The sequence below is a fragment of the Urocitellus parryii genome, chromosome 5 (genome assembly GCF_045843805.1).
Source record: "Urocitellus parryii isolate mUroPar1 chromosome 5, mUroPar1.hap1, whole genome shotgun sequence".
NCBI lineage: Eukaryota > Metazoa > Chordata > Mammalia > Rodentia > Sciuridae > Urocitellus > Urocitellus parryii.
The window spans coordinates 8744330-8769074 of record NC_135535.1 but is presented as its reverse complement, the minus strand read 5'-3'; the positions used below and the strand labels follow the sequence as shown (position 1 = coordinate 8769074).

At 51.5% G+C, this 24745-nt stretch overlaps 1 protein-coding gene across 1 annotated transcript in view; it reads left to right on the top strand.

The window, feature by feature from the left end:
• Nucleotides 1-1123: 1123 nt before the first annotated feature.
• The window catches only part of Fam83f (family with sequence similarity 83 member F), a 29957-nt gene continuing 6335 nt past the window's right edge, over nt 1124-24745 (top strand). The window contains exons 1-4 of the mRNA XM_026405968.2: nt 1124-1615; nt 22032-22199; nt 22710-22831; nt 23807-24468. Of these exons, the coding sequence (XP_026261753.1) occupies nt 1124-1615; nt 22032-22199; nt 22710-22831; nt 23807-24468 (1444 nt within the window). The remainder of the gene's footprint in view (nt 1616-22031; nt 22200-22709; nt 22832-23806; nt 24469-24745) is intronic.

Sequence of the window (24745 nt, the reverse complement as noted above, 5' to 3'; positions counted from 1 at the left end):
AAATATTTTGAATGTGGAGAATCAAATTGTACAGAGCACAAGAATAAAATAATAAGTTAATGACTAAGAAGATTGTATTTAATCCAATGGGAAACAGCAGAGCTGCTGCTGCTACTGGTGGTGGTGGTGGTGGTGGTGGTGTGTGTGTGTGTGTGTGTGTGTGTGTGTGAGAGAGAGAGAGAGAGAGAGAGAGAGAGAGAGAGGGAGAGAGAGAGGGAGGCACTGCGAACGAGTATCTCTATGTGTGGCTTCTTTCCTTAAGCTCAAACATATATTTTGCATCACTAATATAGTAATCAGGCCTCTGGCTGCCTATCTTGCCCAAACACACACAGAAACACGTGTGCACACCACTTCAAATTAAAATGGACAAATTCCACTGCTGCTGCTTACATCCTTTTACGTCCTTTCTGTTTGGGTGGGTCTCTTTTTTTTTTTTTTTTCTGAATTTTGAATTTTTATTTTTTTGTAGGGAAGGTGTGGGACTGAAAGCCCCGGGAGGTCTCTGATCTCAGAACTGGGACAAGTGGGCGGGTAACTATGAATTTATTAGCATTTTGCTTTCCCTCACCACCCCCACCCACGCTCCCCGCAGCGCAGCCGTCGCAATTCCGTCCAGCAGCGGGGCCCCAAGACCCTTAACTCCGGAGGGGTCAGATCAGCGGCCCTAAAGGCGTTCTGGCCAGAACTCGTGCTCTGGGCCCTACCTGGACCCAAAGTGAGCGCGCACCTGCCGCGCGTTTGCGGGGGCTGGCTGTCGGAAGGGGTCGGCCACGGGAGGCAGACGTGGGCCAAAGGCTGCACGTGGGTCTAAGGCTGCAAGTTTCTTTCCATTCTGGGCCCCCAACCAGGGCGGAGCCCTCCACCCGGGCCGAGCCGGGAGCGCGTCCCGGGAAAGCCCCGAGGGCCTGGCGAGCCCGGCGGGGGCGGGGGGCGGCGGCCCCGCCCCGCCCGACGGCCGCGCCCTCGCTGTGGCCCTCGCGGATTGGCCCGCTCGCGGCCGAGGGGCGGGCCGAGGCGACCATGCGGCCAGGTGAGGCGCCCCGCCCCGCCCCTCGGAGGCTCCAGGTGAGGCTGTGGGACCTCCGCGCCCGGGCAGGGGCCGGCCCGCGGCCCGGGCGCCATGGCCGATTCCCAGCTGAGCTGCCTGGACGAGGCGCACGTGAACCCGAAGGTGACCGAGGCTCAGGCCGCCTTCTACTACTGCGAGCGGCGGCGGGCCGCGCTGGAGGCGCTGCTGGGCCGCGGCGAGCAGGCCTACCGCGAGCGGCTCAAGAAGGAGCGGCTGCGGGACTTCCTCTCCAGCCAGGAGCGCCAGGCCCTGTGCACCGCCTGGAGCCCCTACGAGGACGCGGCCGCCGCAGCCCCCGCCGTCCGCGGCAAGAGCAAGAGCAAGGCCAATGTCCCAGCGAAGGTCCCGGCTGAACCATGCGAGTCCCTGGCCTACTGGCCGGACCGCTCCGACACCGAGGTGCCCCCTCTGGACCTGGGCTGGACCGACGCTGGCTTCTACCGCGGCATGAGCCGCGTCACTCTCTTCACCCATCCCCCCAAGGAGGAGAAGGCGCCCCACCTCAAGCAGGTGGTCAGGCAGATGATCCAACAGGCCCAGAAGGTAGGCAGGGCTCCGCTGCCCACACCAGTGGTACCCCCACTCCCAGCCTCTTGGACCAGGCCTCACTTCCGACACGGGACCCCATACAGGCCACCCTGACCACCCTCTGGAAAAGGGTCCCCAACCCGCCTTCACCTCCTGAGGCTGTGGTAAGCTCTAGAAGGGGTAAAAGTGAAAGTGCTAGATGGATGTTGGTCACCGCTGGCCCAGTGTCCAGAGGCTCTGACTTTCTGTGCCCTGCCCTCAGGCATAGCCTGGGAGAGGGGGCTGTGAACCTCTGCAGTACAATGGGCCACTCAGGGGTTTTCATCAAAATCTGGGCACTGTCCAAGGATTTGCAAAACTTATCCCTGGACATTTTCTCATTTGATCTTCACAACAGCCCCATGAAGTGGGTAGTAGTGACGCCTCCACCCCAACTCCTCTTAGGAGGCCCCCAACCAGACAAAGCTGACCTGACACCCTCACCTTCACACCTTCTCTGGGCCCAGTACTGAAGCTCCAGCAGCCTGGAATGAAGGAGGGAAGCTATTTGTATCACCCGATGTGGCCTGGCATGGTGCTGGGCACTCCATCAAGGCAGGTGCTAGACTGCAGTTCAGGAAGAAGTTCCTTCTTGGCCCACTTGCTTTGCTTGGGTGTTGAAGGGAGATCCTTCTAGGTGGTGAGGCCAGTAGGTTGTGGGAAGCAGCCCACGGGGGATAACTTTAATCTTTCCTCTGTGCCCTTGTGCAGGACTACGTAGGTAGTTTCCAGGTAAAAGGTAAGATGTTCCATTAATGAACTTCAAATAAATAACAAATATCACAACTATTGCATGGGACATACTGGTACTGAAAAGTTGTTTGTTCTTTACCTGAAATTAAAACTTAGGGACATCCTATATTTTCATGTAATCTGGCTCCCCTCCACTGAGATGTGTTAAGAAACACCAGCAGCCTTTTGATGCCTAGTTCAGAATATACAATAGAAGTGGTTTGAGTTCATCATTCCAATTCACCTGCATGAGTGTGATTGGTGTCCCATGTCCCCTAGAAACCAGAGCTTCCCCTGGGGCTCCTCTGCCTGGGAAGGGTGACCCATGTAGGGGCTAGATGGGTTGTAAGAGGAAGGGTTAATTTTTCCCTGTCCCAATTTTATACCCTCTCTCTCTAAGCAATTGTTCCTCCTGTGAATGAGCTTTCCTTGTATGTAGCATTTTGCAGAAGAAAAAGGCAAGAGTGAACACGGGTGGGGTGGGAAGAGAAGTGGGAGGTGGTGCTGGGCAGTAGGCTCAGCTAAGAGTCAGGGGTCACGTCTCATGTTATGTACTAACGAGCTTCAGTTTATTTAGCCTTATGTGTCAGCCACTGTCCTAATGACTTATCAGCATTTTCTCTTTCTTTTCACAACTACTGGTCAAAACAGGTATTTTCCTAATTTTTAAGAAAAAGGAAATCCGGATCAGCACAGGACAGCACAGTTTCTTGCTTGAGGTAACATAGCTAGTAAATGCCTAGGCCAGGATCCAAACACCAAAGCCCTGGCTCTTAGCCTCTGCACTACCCTGTCCCACAGTCTGAAATTACAGTTCCATGGGATGAAGCAAGGAGTTTGAATGGAGCTAGCCTGGTCACAGTCTGCTGGGGTAGAGATTGTATACCCTGGTTACAAGAAGAGAGAGATAAGGTCCCTGGTCACTGGGGCTTCTTGTCCCCTGTGGGATGTTGGGACTCTTCTGTGGAGTTTTCTTAACTCTTTAAATATTTAGCTACAGAAACTTCAACAGTTGTGAACCAGTCCTAATGTGTACAGATTTAACCAATAATTGTTTCCTGGGCCAGGCTTTGGCCATAAAGAAGATCCAGGCTGTGACCTTTGCCCTCCAAGAGTTTAATGCTGAAGTTCTGCTGGAAGGAGGAGGGGTTTTGAGGCTGAATGTGCATTCTGGGAATGCCCTCTGAGGGAGGGGAGATAGAGTTGGGAAAAAAGAGAAATTGGGGTATTTATCTCATAAGAGACTCCCAAAAAGCAGAAGGTTGATTGGCAAGAGTGGCAAGAGAAAGAGCTGTTGCGGTGGGGCTGAGAACTGAGTGGGTCTGGTGTAGGGTCCTTCATCTGGGTCCCACGTAGATGTCTACCCCTGGAAGCAGCAGCTTCTGGCCCTGTACCCACCCAACTCCCAGACCCTCTGGGCCCCCACGCCTAATCACTGTCTCTCATGTCTGTACAGCACTCTGCTTCATGGGGGAGGAAAATGAGGCACAGAGAAGGAACGGCGTTTGCCCAAAGGCCACGTGACTGGCCAGAGAAAGACCTAGAGCCTTAAAGGCTGTGCACCCCAGCTTGTCCAACTGGCAAGTCACTTTCCGTGGCTATTACATTAAATCCTTCCTCCTCCCTATTCTCCCTGAGGGAGGGAATTTCCTTTGTTTCCAGAGAGTCTGGCAGCTGAGGCCTGCCGCTGGGCTGGGCAGACTGCAAGCTGGTTTTTGTGTAGAGATGCAGGTAGCCACTGAGAGGAGGCAGAAGGGCCAGAAGGGCCAGTGTGTCAGAGAGACTTGCTTCTATTTCATTTAATCCTCAGTAATCGAATAAGGTGCTGTCGCTTTTTGTTCCCAAATGACAACCAGGAAATTACGACTCAAAGGGAGTTGCTGTGACTTGCCCACACTCACAAACCAGCCTGTGTGATTGGTCCTCAGGGATATGGAGGGAGAAGCCTAGTTAGGGGACACTTTGAAAGCATGATTGGGGATGGGAGAGAAGGAGCTGGGTGGCAGACAGGCCCCATACCTGTGGATAAGGGGGAGACCTTTGAGGAGGTTGGTCTAAACTAACTGCTCTCTGGGCCACTGCAGATGACTGAGAGCTCTTCCCAAGTTGAGCTGGGTATCCAGCACCCCCCAGAGAGCTGCTTAGTTTAGTGTCATTGAATGATGTCCTTTGTTGCTTAAACTGAAGACAGAATACCTTGAGGGACCCAGAAATGAGCCTCTGAACTAAGCTGTGCTAGCAGAGGAGATCAGGGCAAGTCCCTGGTGCTTGGGTCATTGCAACTGCTAGGAAGTACTTTCTGGCATAACCGAGTGTGGACTGGGAAGCTCTTGGTTCTTGATTACAAAGCCAGAGTAGGAGGAACAAACAATGTCATCCTGCTGGGCTGGCAATTTGGAGGGTGTGTGCATCTGTTTGGTTCCTGGGCAAAGGTCCGGAGGTCTACTATGCGCTAAGCATACGTTAGTAGCAAAGAGACACATAAAGTACACCTCTACTCTTAGGTCATCTAATAGTCTGCTAATTCATCACTATAATTTATGACAAATGCTGGAGAGAAGGTGTGGCAGGAGGGGTAGGGCACTAGCCCAGCCCCCAACCCAGGTCAGGGAAGGCCTTTGGATGCTGAAGGCTTGTTTACCTGCATGTCTGAGCACAGCAGAAAGGATGAGATGGCAGTGAGCCATCTGCCTGTCCTTTCTCGGGGCTCCCTTATGAGTCACTTCCCTGGCCCTTTTTTACATTTAATTTTGAGACAGGGTCTCACTAAATTTCTTAGGGCCTCACTAAGTTGCTAATGCTGGCTTTGAACTTGCTAACCTCCTGCCTCAGCCTCCCTAGCCACCGGGATTATAGGTGTGCACCACGGAGCCCGGCCAGAGGCTTCCATTTTTGAGGCTGCTTGGGTGGGTTTAGAGACTATTTCCTTATGCTTCAAGAATAGTAGAAAACTTACCAGCCCTCACCTCAAAGATTATTCCTTGACTCCTGCATTCCTGGGTCCCGCACCCAAACCCACCAGCTACCCAGTCTTCTGAGTTTCCCACAAGTGGCGCAGTTCCCGTAGTGCTTCAGTCACTGTGTAAGGCAGTGTGTTGTCTTTGTTTCACAGAGAGGCTCTCTGAGGTCCACAAGGACAAGGTGACATCTTTAGACCAAGGACAAGAAGTTTACACAGCCTTCCCAGGTCCTTGGTCAGGATTTCCAGGGATCCAACAAAGATTGTAAGCACAGCCGGGGAGAGGGAGGCTGCTGGGACAGGTAGCGGCTGTCAGCTGAGAACTAGGAGCTGCTCCTTTGCATTGCTGTCACAGGTAGTGGAACAGCTCCATGGGGAAAAGGGGTGGGTAACCAGCCAACCCCACCTCTGTCAGTGGGCTTGTCCTTCCTCCTTCAAGTTTTGGCTGAGAGGCCACCTCTTTCTTGGCACTTTATCAAATCCAGAAGTTGTACATGGGTTGGTTTGGGGGAGCTCCTGTTCTCCTCTTGGGTTGGGAGCCTTTCAGAGCAGAGAGTGTCTTACTCCTTTTGGTCACCTTTGCAGGGCTATGATGATACCCTGATTGTTACGGCAAGTGTCTGGAGATTTCCCTGCGGAGTTGCCCATCCCCGGGGGACTCCTTGAGTCTCCATTGTAACAAGTTGTCTGGCAGCAAAGGAAAGGATGCTCTAAATTGGTTGGGAGAGGGTGTGGGGGATCAGGGATCTGGAGAAACTCTCCAGAGTAGGTGGCAGGGGCAGTGAAGGCAGCAGCCTTGTTAGAGACCTGGGTAGCTGTTGGGAGGAAGCCGTGAACGGCTTGGTGCTCGGGGCACGTGGCAAAGTACTGGTCTTACCAGTTCACACCACCAAGAAACCCAGCTTTGGCCGGGTACAGTGGTGCTTGCCATAATCCCAGCAGCTTGGAAGCCTGAGGAGGCAGGAGGATCACAAGTTTGAGGCCACTTAATGAGACCCTGCCTCAATATGAAAAATAAAAAGGGCTGGGTTCAATCCCCAGTACCAAAAGAAAAAAAAATCAAAATTCAAACCCCAGGCGGAAGTGGCCTTTGTCCTAAGTAGAGCCCACTGTCTCCTGTGAACCTCAGTGGACACTTCCCTCATCCAGCTACATGCAGCAAATGATACGGAGCTCTCTATACCAGATTCTGCACTGTGCTGGACGTTGACATGCAGGGACGAAGCAGATGTCCCCCCAAAACAATATATAGTTTATTTGTAATATGCATATTATAAATAGTACATTTATACAGTGTGTGTGTGTGTGTGTGTGTGTGTGTGTGGTTTCTGGTTTTAGTGGGGATTGAACCAACGGGCACTTTAGCACTGGGTGTATCCCCAGTCCTTTTCATTTTCTATTTTGATGCAGGATCTCACTAAGTTGCTGAGGCTGGTCCTGAACTATCCTCCTGCCTCAGCCTCCTGAGTTGCTGGCTTGTGCCACCATGCCCGGCTACATATATAATTTTTTAAAAAATCTTACTTTTTTATGAAATCTGAGTCAGACAGACAATACGCTCTCTAGGACCTGACCACCTGTTTGACAGCTGGCTGCCGTTCTTTCTCCTAATACCTCCGACCTCCCTCCTTTCCGCCTTCTCCCTACTTCCATCTGCCGTCCAGCTTTGGAGCTGCCTCTTAAACGCTGATTTTAATGCACAGAGTAAAGGAAGCACATCAGGGAGGCCCAGGGGCCTACAGGCCGCACACATGTCCTTCCTCCCAACTCTTCTGCCTTTCCACCAGGGGCCATTTCACACAGTTTTGTTTCCAAGGCCCGAGGCAGTTCCAGAGTCTTTGTCCCATGAAAGCGGGTGGATAATTGTCCAGCGGCAACTCCAGCTCCAGGGAATAAGCACTTCACAGTCCTTCCGGGATCCTGCCCGAGCCTGCCCAGGCATCCCTGGCAATCCCGGGTGCTTTAGCTACGGGGTTCTGCATCTCTCTCTTTCAGTCACTGATTTCGGGTGTTGGAATTCCAGAGCAATGGAGACCCAGCTTTCTTCAGGTCAAGGACCGAGGACAGGCTCTGAAGTTGAAAGGTCTTAGTGTCTGTCCTGATCTGGCCACTTGATAGCTGTGGCTATCAAGTGACTTTGGGGAAAGTCACTTCCCTCTGTAAGTCCCCTGACCTGAAAAATGGAGGAGGCAGTGTCTAGGTTTCTGGATGGTTTCAGAAAGGGAGAGACTGTGAGGACTGAGAATATGAGGAAGCATCACGTCAGTGTTCATCTGGAAAGTAAGTGCCACGTTCCCCCACTGGATTTGCTCCCAGGAAGCCGGGGTGCCCCACCCAGGAGGTGAGAGTCAGGAGAGTCGGGCTGGCCGGCCTGCAGTTGCATTTCCTGTTTCCTCCTTAGAGGGCCACCTGTCTCCCTTCTCTCCCACTTGTCTGTTGGTTTTGATTTGGATTTTGGTGAAGACAGCTGTCCTCCCGCCTCCACCCTGCTTGTGAAGCCTGTGGGATCCAAATCCTCAGTCCAGGGTCTCTGGATCTGCCATGGCAGGGAAGAATAAGACAAGAGGAGCAGAGCTCCCTGTTCCTGAACTAGGTTCCCTTGAGCATGTTCCCCAGAAGGGCCAGGCTGGCAGCAAAGAACCCCAGGGCAGCCAGGACAGTGTCCCCAGCCTCTCTGATGCCGACACCTAGAGCTTCATCAGGAGACGAGACCCCTGCAGACCCGAGGGTGGAGGTGGGGTGCCTGTGGGCTTGGGCAGTACTTCCCTCTTTGAAGAAGAGGGAGGAGAACTCTGGTTCCTCTGAAATCTTACACTTGGGATCCCTGAAACTCTGAAGATGGGTGTTTCCCCGAGAGTTTGGACGTGGGAGATGGGGCCTCAGTAAACTTCTTCATGACCTTCACTTGGTTTCATGGCAGCAAAGCCAGGTCTGTTGGGCAGAAGTCTCAGAAGGCCCCCGCCACTGCCAAGACCCCGGGGTCCTCATCTTGTTCTGGCTGACGTCTCCTGGCTCACTGGGTAATCTGGTACAAATCCTTTGTCCATTTTGGCATCTATAAAATGGGGATAATGTTTGCTGCCTTGTTTATGTTCACAAGATTGTGGTGAGAATCTACTGTGAGACTGTCGGGAAGCACTTTGATGAAGGTGAATAATGCCTGCAGGCAAAATGGGATTCTCTTAAGAAGGGTTACCACTGTGGAGAGATGAGATAGACCTGCACATGGTATTTCCTCTAATTAATCCAAATCCCCAGCATCTTGCAGGGGAAGTGGTATTCCCCTGAGGCTCAGGGAAAACAGAGTTGCGGAGTGCTGAGAAGCTGGATGGGATTCCACCCAGGTCAGAGGTCAAGGCCATGTCCTTCTACCACACTTGCAGGTTACCCTTGGGGAATGCCTCAAAATCTTCCAGAAACATTCAGAGTATATTCACCATCAGGCCCTGGGAGGCTCACAGACTGGCCCTAGAGACAGACAAGTGTAGGACTGTCAGCTCCTCTGGTCTGGGCCTGGTGGGACAGAGGAGTCTTTCTGCCAGGCAACATTGGGGCACATGACACAGGGGTACTGATCATGGATAGCTGATGGGGACCTATATTGTCCTCTTCATGGCCACTCTCTGGCCCCCTGGAACTTGCACCCCTCCCTGACAGCTGAGGCCTTGAGGAGATTCCCAGCCCACCTCCCCTCTCGGCCCTGGCTCAGTGTCCTCACCTTGGCCAGGGGCCAGCTCCGCCTCCCTTTCCTTAGAGTGTACAAAGCAGAGCCTGTTCTGAGGCCGGCTTCCAATCTGAGCGGGGAGGGAGGAAGCCTGGCAGAGAACAAATGTGCACGGGCTGGTCCTGGCTGACCGCCCTCCCCTGTACTTGGCACTGTCTGAGCCTCCCCCCAGGGGCTGAGTCACCCTAGCCATCCCTGTCCCTCCCCAAACCCCCAGGGACCATGAGCAGTCAGCCTGAGCTGGAGCTGTTGCTTTCTCCAGTTTTCTTTTTCCTTCTCTGAAGCCCATGAAGTCTGTGGACTTGTTAGTGATCCCAGACTCCCAGCCCTGGGGACAGCCTGTGGCTGTGCTAATGATTAGTCTCTCTGGCCCTGGTTTCTGATGATCAGGAAGCTCATCCCCGGCACAGCTTGTACACAGGTCATCACTTGGTCGTGCCCTTCACAGTACTGCCTGGGCACACAGGACGCTCCAGGGACATGTTCTTTTTGTTTTGTTTTAGCAGAGTCAGGAGACGGTGAGGCAGAGGCAGGGACCAGGGCTCTTTTCTTTTCAGAAGAGGACAGTATAGGTCCCCATGAGCTATCCGTTGCCTGTCGATTCCCCACATTTGCATATTTATTCAACATGTTTTTACTGAGAATCTACTATGTGCCAGATACCAGAAATTTACAGATGAATAAAATGTGAAGCCTGCCTTAAGTCTAGTGGGTGAGACAAGAAGAAAACACATTTCAGTTCAGTCCTGGTCATGGTGGTGGGGTGTTGATATCTTATTTATTGAGCATTGAAGTGCCAGCGTGCCAACCCTTTTATTTATTTACTTGCAGTCTTGAGAATCCAACGCGGGGCCTTGCGCATGTTAGGCAAGCACACTACCACCAAACTATACCACCAACCCTACCAAGCTTTTAGAATATATTGTTTCATTAACAACAGTCCAACAACTTTCCATTTTACAGATGAGGAAACTAAGGGTCAGAGAGGATAAGCTCACACTGCTGGCAATTAGTGGAGCTAAACGGGAACTGAGATGAGTCTTATTCCCAGGCATGTACACAAGTCTGAGAATCAGGCTGAGCAGAGCTCCAGGCCAGCAGAAGCTTCTTGGGAATTGATGACTGAATCAGCAACTTGTGACAAGGCATGGCGGGCAGAGGGCGGGCCATGCGAGGCTGGAGGCCTGGGGCACGTGAGCTCACACTGTTCCCATTGCCCAAATATCTCCACTCCTTCCTTAGCATCCCCCCTCTGCACCTTCACCTTGCCTCTCTGGGGAGTCCTGCCAGGTAACCCCACGTGGCAGTGGCCTCATGTTGCCCTTTCTGCTTCTCAGAACCTCCCAGGAAGCTGTGGGCACTCGTTGTCCTGCTCGGATGGATCAGCCAGGAAACAGCCCTGCAGGTGCTTCTTGAGGCCTGCCTTGCTCTGCCACGTGTCGCCTGGTGCTGGAGCTCAGGGCCATAACCCGAGCCGGAGGATGATTCTAAAACTCATTTGTGTATCTTCATTGGATTTTTTTATTTTAGCAGCTGATTTATCTTCCTAATTATGTTTGGCTTTAAGCTAATGTTAAAATGAGCTTACATTAGATAATTTTCACTAATTAACACCAACTTAGTGCTGGGGAAGTCATCCCAGAAGTGCACCGTGGGGCAGGGAAAAGCTGGACTAGGATCTTAAAAAGAATCACTGTGCTTACTCCCCGGTCTGTCCCGTATGGCTCTTCACGCTGAATTAGTTGACCTTGATCACGTGGGTACATCTGTCCTCTTTCTTTCAAGAGCCAGCCTGGGTTTCCTATGTCTGTGACCCTTCATTCAACCTTGTCTCAGGGTAAAGGTGTCAAGAGCAACAGCCTCCTAGGGTCAGATCAGCAGGAAGTGAGTCCCATGGGTGCAGCAGGGAGAGATGCCCTGCAGGTTCAGGGACTGAGGCTTGAGGGTTCCTGGAGAGGAAGGGGCCTGACTGGTCGGAATTGGGCTCCAGCCATCCCGATTGTAGCCAGGGAGCCTGGTGTTTAATGATGTCTAATTAGTGCACTTGAAACAATGTAACATGGCTACAGACAGCTGGGAGTCTCCGCTGACAAAGCGCAGATGTCTTGCTGGTAGGTTGGGGGCAGCCTGGCAACCACAGGGGGAACAGGACCCCGTTAGAGCCGTGGTCTGGGATCTGGCTCTGCTTTTGGTGTTTAACAGAACTCAGGCCCAAACTGTGTCCTAACTCCCCCAGGGAAGCCCCTGACTGTAGAGGTATCTGTTCAGCACAGACTGAACTCTGTCCCATGTGGGCAGATGGGGAGACTCCCCCACGTGCCCGACAGACATGCACCCGAGGGAGGATGCACCCAAGGGAGGGTGCACACTGCACTACGAACTGGGGACAGAGTGATCCTGGGACAACCTCAGGACCCCAGAGGAAATAGAGCATTCTGATCCCCACAGGGACAAGGTGGTGACAGCATGGGCTGGGGTATGTTTGGAGGGTAGCATAATCTCTGTGGTGTAAGCTTGTGGTCAGGAAAGGGGGTGGAAGTGACCTGAAGGTCTTTAGCCAGAATGAGAGCCTAGGAACTGCTTCTGTAGGCAGTCTGGGGACACAGAGCATTCGGACAAAGAATGACACATTGAAGGTTGTGTTACGGAATCCATCTACGAGGCGGGAGAAGGGTCAGGAGGTGTAAGGTGGTATCCCATCAAATCCACACTGAGACATACTGTGTCCAGGCACCCCAAGGGAGGAAGAAGAGGGCAGGTCTCGGCCACCTGGGCAGGGACGACACAGCATTCTTTCTAGGTATAATTGAATTTTTCATCCTGACAGGAACCAGGAGGTAGCCTCATTTTATAGATGGAATTCAGAGAAGTTATGTAACTTGCCCAAGGCCTCACAGCCAGTATGGACCTTCTGATACTACAGTCTGTTCTGTCCTGACTGAAAGATGCTTTGGCACTGTGTGGATTTAGTGAACCTAGAGTCCAGGGGTGGAAGGAGGCTATGGTTGGTGTCGGGCAGACAGCGTTCTGAGGGGATCCTGCAGTAGAGCCCCTTCTTGGGTCAGGTGTACAGACCCCATCTCTTGGGCTCTCCCCTCCTCTTTTACCCCAGGGTATCCAGTGGGAAAGTTAAAGTTTTGTTATTCACACCTGGTGGTTAAGCATGGGCAATGATTCAGTTGGCGCCCTAGGAGCCCTGATGGCAGGTGTTTGATCCCCTCCCAGGTGACCTGGGTCCACCTCTAGCAGCTCTTGTTTTGCACAGTGCCGTGTAGATGCCCAGCCACGCTCAGGGCACAGTGTTACCCGGTGAGACTCTACCGTGACTGGGCTTCCCTCCCCTCTGTTGGTTCACATTTTGACCCTTCTGGCAGTGCAGCACTGCCTGGCTTTAATCACGACTCCGGGCTGGGCCTGCCAAGCAAGTGTTGGGCGAGAAACATCTCCACCTGATGTCGGCTAGGTGAGCTCCCAGCCCCACACTGCCGGTTCTACATCCCTCCCTGGAAGCCAGGGCCCTCTTGCTCTGGATTCTGCCTCTGAGAGGAAGGTGTCTGCCATCACTCTCAACAGGCTAGCATGGTGCGCCCTGCCTGCAGGGTTTCATTTAAAACTCAGAACAGGTGGGCTTGTGGCCTGCAATCTCACCAACTCTGGAGGCTGAGCCAGGAGGATGACAAGTTCCAGGCCAGCCTGGGCAACTGAGTGAGACCTTGTCTTAAAAATAAATAAGGGCCAGGGGTGTACTCCACGGTAAAGCACCCTTCAGTTCTATCTCTGTACTGCAGAATAAATGAACAAGCAAAATAAATAAACAGATTTAATTGAACAGCCCTGGGAAGCCCCTCCTGGTTTTAAAATGAGGAGACCAGGGCTTAGGCTCTCCCAAAGCCACATGGCCAATATGCTTCTCTGCTTCCAGAACTCTGTGTTCTTTTCCAAATAAACACTGTTCTTTACTCAAGGGTGATCCACTACCTGAATTCAGTCCCCTGGCAGGGCTGGAGGATGGGTTAGTTAAAATGCACTTTGTTGGGCCTGATGAATCAGAATCTTTGAGGATGGGGCTCTGGAGACTGCATTTTGAACAAGGCCACCCCCACACCCACTCCCAGCTTTCAGGTGATTCTGCTCAGGCTGGTCTGACAACCCCAACTACAGCCCTGTACCCCTTGACCCCCTCTCTTGGGGGTTGTCAGAGGAGACTCCACAGAGATGTCTCAGTGGAGGCATGATGCTCCACAGTGGGAAGGAAAGGGCTGTCCATGGGTCCCAGGCAAATTAACTACCCTACCCCCACCCCCATGCTGGACCAGTGGCCATTTTGGGTGGCTGCAGCTTGACTTGTTTGCATAGCTGCTGCCTTTCCCTTGAGGGACCTTCAGTCTTAAGGTGTGGAGAGTTAGGTTTCGAGTGAGCTTAGTGATCCTTTGTAGTTTTACTGCCTTTTCCTGGGATTTCATGATCTTATCTGAAACTCCTGACAGCCTTGGGACATAGGTAAGCAGGTCAGTCCTGGAAGGCAGAGGTCAGTCCAGGCTCACAGGGTGATCCATGGGAAAGCCTCCCAAGCTCCTTTCCCTTCTGCCCCAGAAGTGACCATCACCAGCAAGCTGCTGAGGTCAGCATGTCTGTGGCCCCTTACTTTTTCACCCCGTGGAGCTGGATGAAGAAGGGGTGGGTTTGGGATCCTGCAGACACCTGCAGCCACTCCCACCCCACTTCAGCAGAGGTGAGGGCTGGGACTCTCCAGAGGCCATGTGTCTCTGTTTGCATCCTGGTTTTCTGTGCCCAGCGGTGGCCTCTGGTCCTAGCCAGAGTCAATCTGTCCCTAGAGCTTCTAATGTCCCCATGATCTGGGGATGACAGCTTGGTAGTACAGAAAAGGCGGGTCATAAGCCCAGGCTTCATTTCTAGATCTCCAGGACCCAGCTGGGCAACTTTAACCTTGGGACTGAGCTAATTGCTGTCTGAGTTTCTTTCTGGCTCTGAGATTCTCCAGCTCTGGAATGTCTTTGAGTGTAGGGCCAAGTACAATGGCGCCCTGCATGTGGGCATGGCCAAGTAGCTTTGTGGGGTTGATGTGCTGCTGCGCTCGGCTTCCTGGCCTTGTTCTTTGTCACTGGGAGGAGGGCACCTTTTTGTAGTTTCCACAAAGGCGCTTGCTGTGTGTGCCTGTGGGGCCTGCCTCCGGGCCTGGTTTCCTTGGTAGGGAACTTCTCCCATGTTTTGTCCTAAGGCAGGGATGGCTGCTCCTTCAGGATCTTCAGTGGGCAGGGCAAAGGCCAAGCCACCAGCCCTTTGAGCTGTGCTGAGGCAACCACAGTCCCATTCTCTGTGCCCTTGGGGAAGATCTTCCACTCTGCCTTCTGGCAAAGCGCTCCGACCAGTAGCCTTGCTCTTGCTGGGCATCCTTTTCTCCCCTTCAGGCCAACACCCGTCATCAGTGAGAGAGGGAAGACCACCCGCTATCCCCACCCCAGCCGTGAAACAGAACCCGTGGAGCTCATTCCACAGTGGAGAACTGACCATGTCCAGCTCTGCGCTGAGGGTGAAGAGTCTGAAAGGAATTGGTGTCTGCCACCTAGGGGCCCCGGTCCTGGTAAAGGACAGAAATGCTGGGCAGACATTAGAGTGTCCAGGGGCTCTGGTACTTGCTGGGCAGAGAATGGTTAATATTATCGGGGAAGGAAGTTTAGGAAATTCTAGGCTGAGTCTTGAAAGCTGCATGGATGTTTCGTGGGTATGGAAGGCACAGGAACAAAGGACTTGAAGTGGCCCTACACACACGGTTGGGGCAGGGGCACAAATCTCCCCCAGGAGACATTTTTGGGGGTCTTGCCTGAGAGTGATACTGCTGGTGTCTAGTGGGAGAGGCCAGGTATCCCCGGACAGTCTCTTACAACGCAGAGTGAGCCAGCTCCCGAAGTCACTAGCCCTGCAGCAGGGAAGGCCTGTGGCCAGGTACCTGTGGGTCTTTCAGAGAGACCAGAAACACAGGTGAAGGGGACCTACGGTCCAAGGCGAGGCGGGGGAGGAGGGGGGAGGAGGGGGCCTATCCCGCAGGCACCTAATGTGCTGAGTCCTAGAGTTGGACCCCCTTGAGGGCTGCAGGACCTACTGGTTCATCCGCTTGTCTTGGGGGAATTTCTGGGGAGAGAAGGATTCAGAGGGCAGAGGTGGAGTAGGGGAGACCAGAAGTTCAGCTAGAAACAAGGAGCAGTACCCTGGGAACAGCCAGGAGTTGATGCAGAGGAGGTGCAGGGAGGGAGCAGGACCTGCTAGACTTGGTGGCAGGTGGGATTTGGTCAGTAGGGAGGAGGAAGCTACTGGACTCAGGCTTCTGGCTGTGACAGATTTTGGAAGTGCCCGCAGGGCAGGCTGGGGGCCATGTCCCAACAGCTGTCAGCTCTGTGGGTGTGCATCTGGCAGTGCCTTCTACAGTGTGGGTCACCCAAACACAGCAGGGCTGCAGGGCAAAGTGGAGTGGCATTGCTTTCTGATGGCAATTAAGGAGTTCAGAAGGAGGAGCTGCGGAGAGGGAGGATAATTAAAGCTGAATGGCAGACAGGGGGCACTCCCTCCCCACCGCAGCCACCCAGGCAGGATATCAAACAAGGTGGTGAGCTAACGTAGTGCCCAGCAGAAGCCCTACAGCATCAGAGCCTCTGCCGGCCTGCCCCCGACAGCTTCTAAAAAAACAACTTCCAGCTTGAAGTAACCCCTCTCCCAGAGCTGCACTTCAGTAGGTAACTGGTGAAGGGTGAGGAGCCCGTGGGGAGGGGGGATGATTTTCTCTGACAAAACCTGCTCCATCAACTTCTGAACCTGCGATATCCTGTTTTTAAAAACCTGATTTTCCATCTACAACGGGAGCCTTGAAGTGAGTCTTGGTGTGGAGATCACATGGGCACATTCAATGCAGAGGAGCAGAGGAGCAGGGAGCTGATTTTTCTGGGCCTGGTACTGAGTAGCTAAATGTCAGACGGACCCTCAGAGATTAGAGTCCAGGGTAATTATCACTCCTCCACAATTAGGTGCAGGGGTCAGCAAGCAATTGATTTTTTTTTTCTACTACAGATATTTCATTGTTTAACTAGCAGTGACACAGATGGCTGATTCTCTGTCGGGGTGTCACAGACTGAGCCTCCTCTAAGCCAGTCCTGGGAACTGTCACCTCTCACATCCCTAGGCTGACTTCTCTACTTACTTTTCCAATAACAAAACAAACTAAGAGCAGAAACCCAAGAAGCTCATCTGTGTATCCAGTCAGGGGGTTCTTGGTGACATGAGTCCACTAAGCTGGATGTTGTAAGAGTTTGGAAATGAAAGGACAGTGGACTCTGGCCCCAGACAGCACTGGGGATGAGATGAGATGCAGTCAGTGTCAGTGCCCTGGGAACTGGGTTTCTAATGGGAGAAGAGGAACTCGCAGCACCATGCTGAACCCTCCACCATCCCACCCAATCCTGGAACCCACCCCAGGCCACCCAAACTGGGCCAGACCAACTGCAGGTCTTAATTGTGTGGGTTTTTTTTTTTTTTTTAATGGGTTGGCTTTTGGGGACCTCAAATACAAAGAGAGGATTGTGTAGCTCAAGTTCAGGGTACTCTGCTGTCACCGACTGGTGGAAGGCCCCTCTCCTTCCCTCCATTCCTTTCTCCTGTGAGCAGCTACCCTTGCGTGTTCAGTGTATGTCCTTGGGCACTTCTGTATCCTTGAAAAAGCTGCAGTTTTATTTTAGTAGTGAAGAACTAATTTATACAAACAGTCTTGGGCTATAGATCTCATTCTTTAAACCATTCCAGTTGAACAGCCCATTTTGAAAAAGAACCATCCAGGTTATTGCACGTGGAACTAGCTCATGGCTTCAGTCTGTGGTAGAACATCCTGCCACATGCCTCACGTTTTCCAGTCTTCTAGAGAAGGACATCTAAAGTGTTGCCAGCTCCTTGCTGTCCTAAAGAAACCCGCGGTTCCTGCTGCCTTGTAGACCTGTGCCAAGCTCCAAGAGATTCCTCCGGGTACGTGGGCCAGAGTGGTTTCCTGGCTTGTGGCTGTGTGCTTACTTAAATCCAGTAAGTTCTGCCTGATCCCCAGACAACCATGTCCCCATCAGTGAGTGGGGGCTCCTCTTTCCCCACATACCCATAGGTAGGAATACCCAACATTCAATTTTTAGTTAGTCTCACCATTGTGAAGTGCCCTCTCTCTCGTCAAAGTGTTTGGAGTTTTTCTGATGAAGAGGAAGATCTGCTCTTTATACACCTTTCCGCCCCTCAGGTGTCTCCTCCTGGGAAGTCACCTGTTCATAGCCTTTGCCACTTTTCTGATTAGTTTCCTTTTTTTTTGCTGGTCTATGGGGATCTCCTGTGCATCACAGATTCCTGTTGGTGGTATACATCGCACCCCATTGTTCATCAGCGACCTTTGTCTATGGCATCTTTATTTGAAGAGAAAAATCCTGAATTTTTCAAATGCATGCATTTCATTTTACTTGCCTTATGGTTTGTGCTCTGAGGACCATTAGAAATTCTCATGCTGTGTCATGAAGATATTTTTCTACATTTCATCAATTCTCTTAATAGTTCTATAGGTATTTAGCCTAATTGAATTGACCTTTGTCTATGGTATGAAGAACAGATTCACCTTTATTTAAGACAATTCTCTCAATAGCACCCACTAAACAGCATGTTTTCACCACTGAGTTGTGATTCTACCCTGTCCTACATGAAACTTTATGCACGTGTGACTTTGATGTGCATGTCCACATGCACGTGTGTGTTTATTTCTGGTTTCGCCGTCTCTTCCCTCTGGCCGACTGTCAGTGCCTTCCAACTTCAGCACCCCAATCCTCATTCTTATGGCTCTATAGAATTTCTTACTTTCTGGTAGACAAGTGTCTCCTTTTAGCTTTTCTTTTTCAAAATTGATATACCTATTTACGAATATGTATTGTTATTTCTTAGAAGTATTTGTATTCCTCAAAAACACTTATTGAACTTTTATTGGAATTGGATTAGATTATGATAATAATGATACTTACTATTATTTTGATATAGGGATTGAACCCAGGGGTGCTTAACCACTGAGCCCCATTCCCAGCCCTTTTTATTTTTAGTTTTTCTCCACATTTTTTTATTGGTGCATTAGCCCTTTTTATTTATATTTTTATTTTTGAGGCATGGTTTCTCCCCGTTGCTAAGGGCCTGGCTATGTTGCTCAGGCTGGCCTCAGCCTCTGAGTCACTAGGATTGAATGCACCACCACACCTGGCTGGATTGAATTTTATTAATATGGAGAGAATTTGTTTTTTAAGATGTTAAATCATGGAGCTGGAGATGTGGCTCAGTGGTTGAGCACTTGCCTAGTATGTGTGAGGCCCTGAGTTCGATTCTCAGCACTGTGTATAAATAAATTTTAAAAAAAGGTCCATTGTCAACTAAAAATATATAATAAAAAAAAGATTTTAAATTGTATTATCCATTCATGATTTTTCTCTTCATTTAGTCACATATTTTTAAGAGTCTTTTAATAGGATTTTCAAAATTTCTCCATGAAAGTAGCGATTCCTAGACACCCTGTGCTTAAATAGTAGCTGTGAGTGGATCTTATGTTATCTTAGTTAATTAGTGTTGGAGTAGAAGAAGGCTATTGGATTTTGAAAGTTTTTCTTGTATCTGACAATCTTACTTAGTTTTCTTATTAATCCTAATAGTTTTCTCTTGACTCTATTAGGTTTTCTATAAAAAATGGTTTAATTTCTAAATACTGGTAATTTTGTCTTCTTTAATCTTCACCTCTTATTTCTTTTTCTTGTTTTATTGCATTACTTAGGCCTTCTAATACTAAGCTGAACAATACAGTAAAAGTATTGTAAATATTTTAAAAAATATTTTTATTTTTGAGACATGGTATTTAATACAGTAAATATCCTTGGCTTGCCTAAAACTTAAAGGGAATACATCTTCGGTTTCTCTGTTAAGTAAAATGTTTCATGAGGATTTTGGGTAAAGGAAGGGTCCTTCTAAGCTTTCTGAGAATCTAATCTATTTGTAGTAACGGGGTTCAAACCCAGAGGCTTACACATGCAGAGCAAGTACTGCACCTCAGAGCTATATCCCCACCCCTTTCTGAGAAATTAAATCTCAACTGGAGATCTAGCTTTATCTCAGGTACTTTTTAGAAATTACCAAAAGCTGGGCGGGGTGGTGCATGTCTTTAATCCCAGTGACTCAGGAGGCGGGAGGATCACAAGTTCAAGGCGAAACTCAGCAATTTAGTGAAACTCTCGGCAACTTAGCCAGACCCTGTCTCAAAATAAAAAGTGAGGGCTGGGGTCATGGCTCAGTGGCAGAGCACTTGCCACACATGTGTGAGGCACTGGGTTTGATTCTCAGCACTGCATATGAATAAATAAAATGACAACTAAAAGAGTATTTAAAAAAAATGATTCTTTCAAAAAAATGTATATAGTTTCCTCCTTTGGATTCTGGGTTATAAACTAAAGTGATATATTTTCCAAAGTTGAATCATCCTTACATTCCTAGGATAAACCTTTATTGATTGTGATTTATTTGCTTAGTTCCTTCTTTAGTGCATTATCCATGTTATTTGTGTTTTCAAATCATTATAATTGGTCTTAATATTCCTTTTAATGCTCTTACTCTTTCTGAATGATTGTGTCTGGAATTCTCTCTTTCTTCATTCAGTCTTTCATTTGCATCTGCTGTCTTTTTGCCAGTCTTGGTAGATGTTTCTTATCTCCCTTACTTAGTCTTTTCCAAGAGGAGTCTTTGATTTGATTGTCTAGCACCTCCCACAGCCCCCGCCCCCCAGAGCCATGAGAGGAAGACTCTGGAGTAAAGTGGATCTAGAGTCTTGCTCTGTCACATGTGAGCTCTAGGACCTTGGGCACATTATTTGCTCCCCCCGCCCCCAGTTTACTTCCTCACTGTGAAATGGGAATAACGACACTTCCTTGTAATGGTGAGACTCAAATTACTTGAAATACTTAGGTATTCCTGAGTACTTCAGCACAATGTGCACTGGAAAGTATTTAGCACATGCTGATTCCTGTCCTCAGTGACTATAATAGGGTTCTCCAGAAGAACAGAACCAGGTGTGTGTGTGTGTGCGTGCATGAGAGAGAATGGGGGGGGGGTTGCTTGTTAAAGAATTGGCTTTTGGGATTGTGAAGATGCAAGTCCAGAATCTCAGGGGGCAGCCAGAGACCCAGGGAAGAGTCACTGTCCTGGTTCAAAGGCCATCTGCTGGTGGAATTCCTCCTTGCCCAGGGGAGGTCAGTCTTTGTTCTATGAAGTCCTTCAACCAATTAGAAGAGGCCCACCCACATTAGAGAGGGGAATCTGCTTTACTGGAAGCCTGCAGTTTTAGTGCTATTCTCATCCAAATCATATCTTCATAGAAATGTTCAGAAGACCCTTTGACCAACTGTGGGACCCTGTGGCTCAGTCAAGTAAACACATAAGATTGACTACCAAAGTGCCTATGTGGATGCTCTTCTCTATGCCTGCAATGCTACCTCCTAGACCCCAGCAAGGCCATGTGCTGACTGGCTGTAGATGGGGACAGCAGCGCGGTTGTCCCTTCCTCAAACAGAGTGCTCTGGCTTTAAACACAGACCTGCCACCATCTTCACGCACGTGCTCTCAATAACCTCTGCCTCTGACATCTCCCCGCCCCCCACCTTCAACCCAGTGTGGCATGGGCTCTCTGTAGCACTTGCACTAGCCAGTCAATCATTAACACCCGGGGCCGGTGTGCAGGTGAACTTGGGCACAGTGACCCAGTCACCTCCTCTACTATTTTCTTCCTTGCTCGTTCTCAGGGCACCTGGAGGCACCCCGTTCTTCGTCGTAGAGTTTTTCTTGTTCTCCCCTGGCTAGACACAATCTCGTTCTGCCTCCTCACTGTGTCCCATCTACAGCCTTTCAGACACTTCTCCCCTTTACCTCATGCCTTCATTAGTTCGTGCAGCTGTCTGACCCTCCGCCTGGATTACCCCGCAGTGATTGTAGCTTATCTGTCTCAAACCCTCACTCTGCCTTTGGAGCCCAGAACCACTGATCCCCGTGTTAATGATTGACTGGCTAGTGCAAGTGCTGTGGAGAGCCCTGGGCAACACTGTATTGAAGGTGGGAGGCGGGGAGATGTCAGAAGGCACGAGTGTAAAGATGGTGGCAGGTCCGTGTTTAAGGCCAGATCTGACCCAAAGCTGGCCCTTTCTTGTGTCACATGCACACCGTTTGAGGCCAACTAGAAACACTTGCAGGTGGAGCCGAGAGAGGTTTGTGCAGGGAGATGGAAGCTGGGGTCAGGAGGCTGGGTCTGCTCCAGGCTGCATGAGGCCTCTCAGGACTGGCTCTTGAAGGTGAAGGGCTCTGAGTGGTGACCTCCATCTGAGGATGGGGTGGGAAGGGCTGGGCACCAGATGCCTGGGCATCCAAAGCAACTGGTGCATTGCCCCATTGGTGCTTGAGAGCGCACGTGGCTCTGCACAGCTGCAGAGAGGTCGGATGCCCAGACCTGCTGAGAAGGCAGTGTTTAGGCAGATCTGTGGCTGATGGAGACCAGCCCATCCCTCCCACCTCACCTTGATGATGGCAGCTCCCTGCCCCTGCTCATTTCCTTGGGGCAGAAGGAGCAGCTTCTCTCAGCCTCCTGGCTCTACCCTGACGAGGCCTCTGAGGATGGGCTAGAAGTCCCCAGGATTGGGGGGAGGTGGGATTTTTGTCTAGGATGAAATCTGTGCATCAGGGCCTGTACCCGGGGCCCCTGTCCTGGGCTCAGATATGGTCAGAGATGGACAGGGACCTGAAGAATCCAGAGCGGTACAGGAGGGGGGTTTACTCTTAGCCACCAGTTGCCACGGGGAAGCAGGTCCTCTGTGGGCAGGTGTGTCTCCAAAGACATGTGGTCACAACATGCCTCAGCAGGGCCCTTCCCCGTACAGGTCATTGCCGTGGTCATGGACCTCTTCACCGATGGGGATATTTTCCAAGACATTGTGGATGCTGCCTCCAAGCGCCGGGTCCCAGTGTATATCATCCTGGACGAGGCGGGAGTGAAGTATTTCCTGGAGATGTGCGGGAGCCTCGAGCTGGCTGACTTCCGTATTCGGGTGAGTGGAACCACTGGGGGATGTGGGGCAGCGGCAGGAGGTGAGACAGAGACTCCCCTCCCTGCCTCTGCTTCCACCACAGTCCAGGCCCTCAGATGAAGCTCAGGATCTCGACCCTTCTCCTGTCAAGAGCCTTGGCTCATGAACTGCTCAGTCATGAGTCCAGCTCAAGTTTTATCCCATGGCTGCCAAGATTGAAGAAGGCAGTTCTGGCCCGTTCCTGGGGTGCTCTGCTGGCAGAATCACTGACATTACTGTCAAGGTCAAAATTAGGGCTGCGATTCTCTTCTGGGGAACTTTGGGAGCAGACAGCAACTTGCCCATGCCTGCAACAGCATCCGGTGACTTCCTCTTGCTGTCCAAATGGAGCCCTGCACATCAGGAAGCAGAGGACCTGGTGAAGCTGGAGGGGCTGTGGATGCAAGGCTTCCTCTGCCCAGGCGAAGCCCTGGCCCAGAGCCTCGCAGTCTCCCCCAGTGGGTGATGGTGCCTTTCTCCTCTTCCCAACAGAACATCCGCGTCCGCTCTGTGACAGGCGTTGGCTTCTACATGCCCATGGGGAAGATTAAAGGAACCCTGTCATCAAGGTTCCTGATGGTAGATGGTGACAAAGTAGCCACTGGATCCTACAAGTGAGTTGGGCCTGGTCAGAGAGGGCCCAGGAGGCCATGGGGACTGTTAGGAAGGTGCTCGGCCGGAGCCTCCACAGGCCTGAGTTTCAGGAGCTGTCATCTGCCCCAGTGGCAAACCGCCTCCTGCCCAGTCCTTCCCTCAAACTTTCTGGCTGATGGATTATTCCAAAAAAGAGGGTCGACTCTTGCTGGACATTAAGCACTGGCTATTTTTCATGGTCCTCGGTGACCTGTTGCTAGTTGACAAGTGGGACAAGCAAGAAGAAGAATGGGACCAGCTCTGGAGGGGGTGTGTGAGGGCACAGCACGGGCAGGCGCTCCCAGGATTTTAATTTAAGAGTAAATTACCAGGAACATGAGAGTCTCTGTTGTGTGTCTGTCCTCCAAGTAAATTAAAACCTAAGTGAGAAGAGAGCTGGGCACATGAAACAATTAATAAATGGTCTCAGTCCTCTTTTGAGGTTAAAGGATGGGGCTTGCAGACATTGAGTGCTGTAAAATTTCAGAAGAGAACCCATAAGGAATGGGACAATTTCAACAACAGTGGCGTCTCAGTTATCATTTATTAAGCGTGTGTTTGTGCTGAGCTAAATGTTTTAAAGAAGGTATTTCCTTTGAGTCTCACAACCACTCTGAGTTATGTGATTGTGCTGTGACATTTGGTACCTTGGGTCCTATGAGTCCCATTTTACAAGTCACACAAGACTGGAAACTAGGTTTGGATTCAAACTAGGTTTTGGATTCTCACCGTTCCCTGCATCTGCTGCCTGCTCTCTGCATCTGAGACCTAGACCTGGGGAGAGGGAGGATCTGGGCTGGTGGAGAGAGAAGTCCAGCAGGAAGGCTGGCTTGTGCCCTGTCCTGTAGGATGCAGAACACACGGCACGTCAGTGAGGGGTGGAGGAGGCCGCAGGGAGGGAGGGCAAGGGAGAGACCTGGGCACATGTGTCTGCTTTTCTGTCCCCATCTTCCCAGATTCACCTGGAGTTCCTCCTACGTGGACAGAAACCATCTCCTCCTCCTGACAGGGCAGTACACAGAGCCCTTCGACGTGGAGTTCCGGGAGCTATACGCCATCTCCGAGGAAGTGAACTTGTTCCAGCAGCTGGGCCTGGCAGGAGGCGCTGGCAGACTTGGCCTCGACCGCTCCTCCACTGTGGCTCGCAAGCTTATCAACCCCAAGTATGCCTTGGTGGCAGGCAGCCGCCACCCACCGGGGGAGATGATGCGCTGGGCTGCCCGGCAACAGCGGGAGGCTGATGGCAACCCAGAGGGGCAGGAGGAGGGCAGCGGAGGTGGCGAGGCAGCCCGGCGCCTGGAGAGCTTCCTGAATGACCTGGTTACTATAGAGCAGGTGTGGCCCCCCGTGGATCCCGTCCCCTTGACAGATCTGAGCCACCCGAGGCTCAAATCCCAAGAGGCAGTCACCCAAAATGGCAAGGGAGATGCTGCCAACGGGGGCCCCATACTGGCCACGGAGGGCAAGCGTCTCATTGGCAGCAGGTTGTTCAGCCGCCGGGCCAAGAGGCCTGCAGCACCCAGCAGCAGGGCCGGCTCGCTCTCCCCCGAGGCCTGCCCCGACGTGGAGTTTCTGAAGGGGAAGAGGCCCACTGAGGACTCCACCACCAACATCTCAGGTGAGCCCTCTCCTGGGGCCTGGCGTGGCCCTCCCGAGGAGCACGGCCTCCTATCTGCAGAGGGGCTGCTCCCAGGCACGGGCCAGCGGGAGGTCTGGGCTCCGAGGCGCTCGGTTTCCATTCTCCTCTGGCCTTTACCCACCGGGTGTCCCTGGGCACAGTGTTGCTGCTCTGAGTTCAGGTTCCTCTTCTTTGAGAGGGGGGAGTAGGATGGGTCCTTCCCAGTGCTCACTAGGGTGGTGGGCATGGAGTCGCCCAGCTAGGTGGCATTACTTCC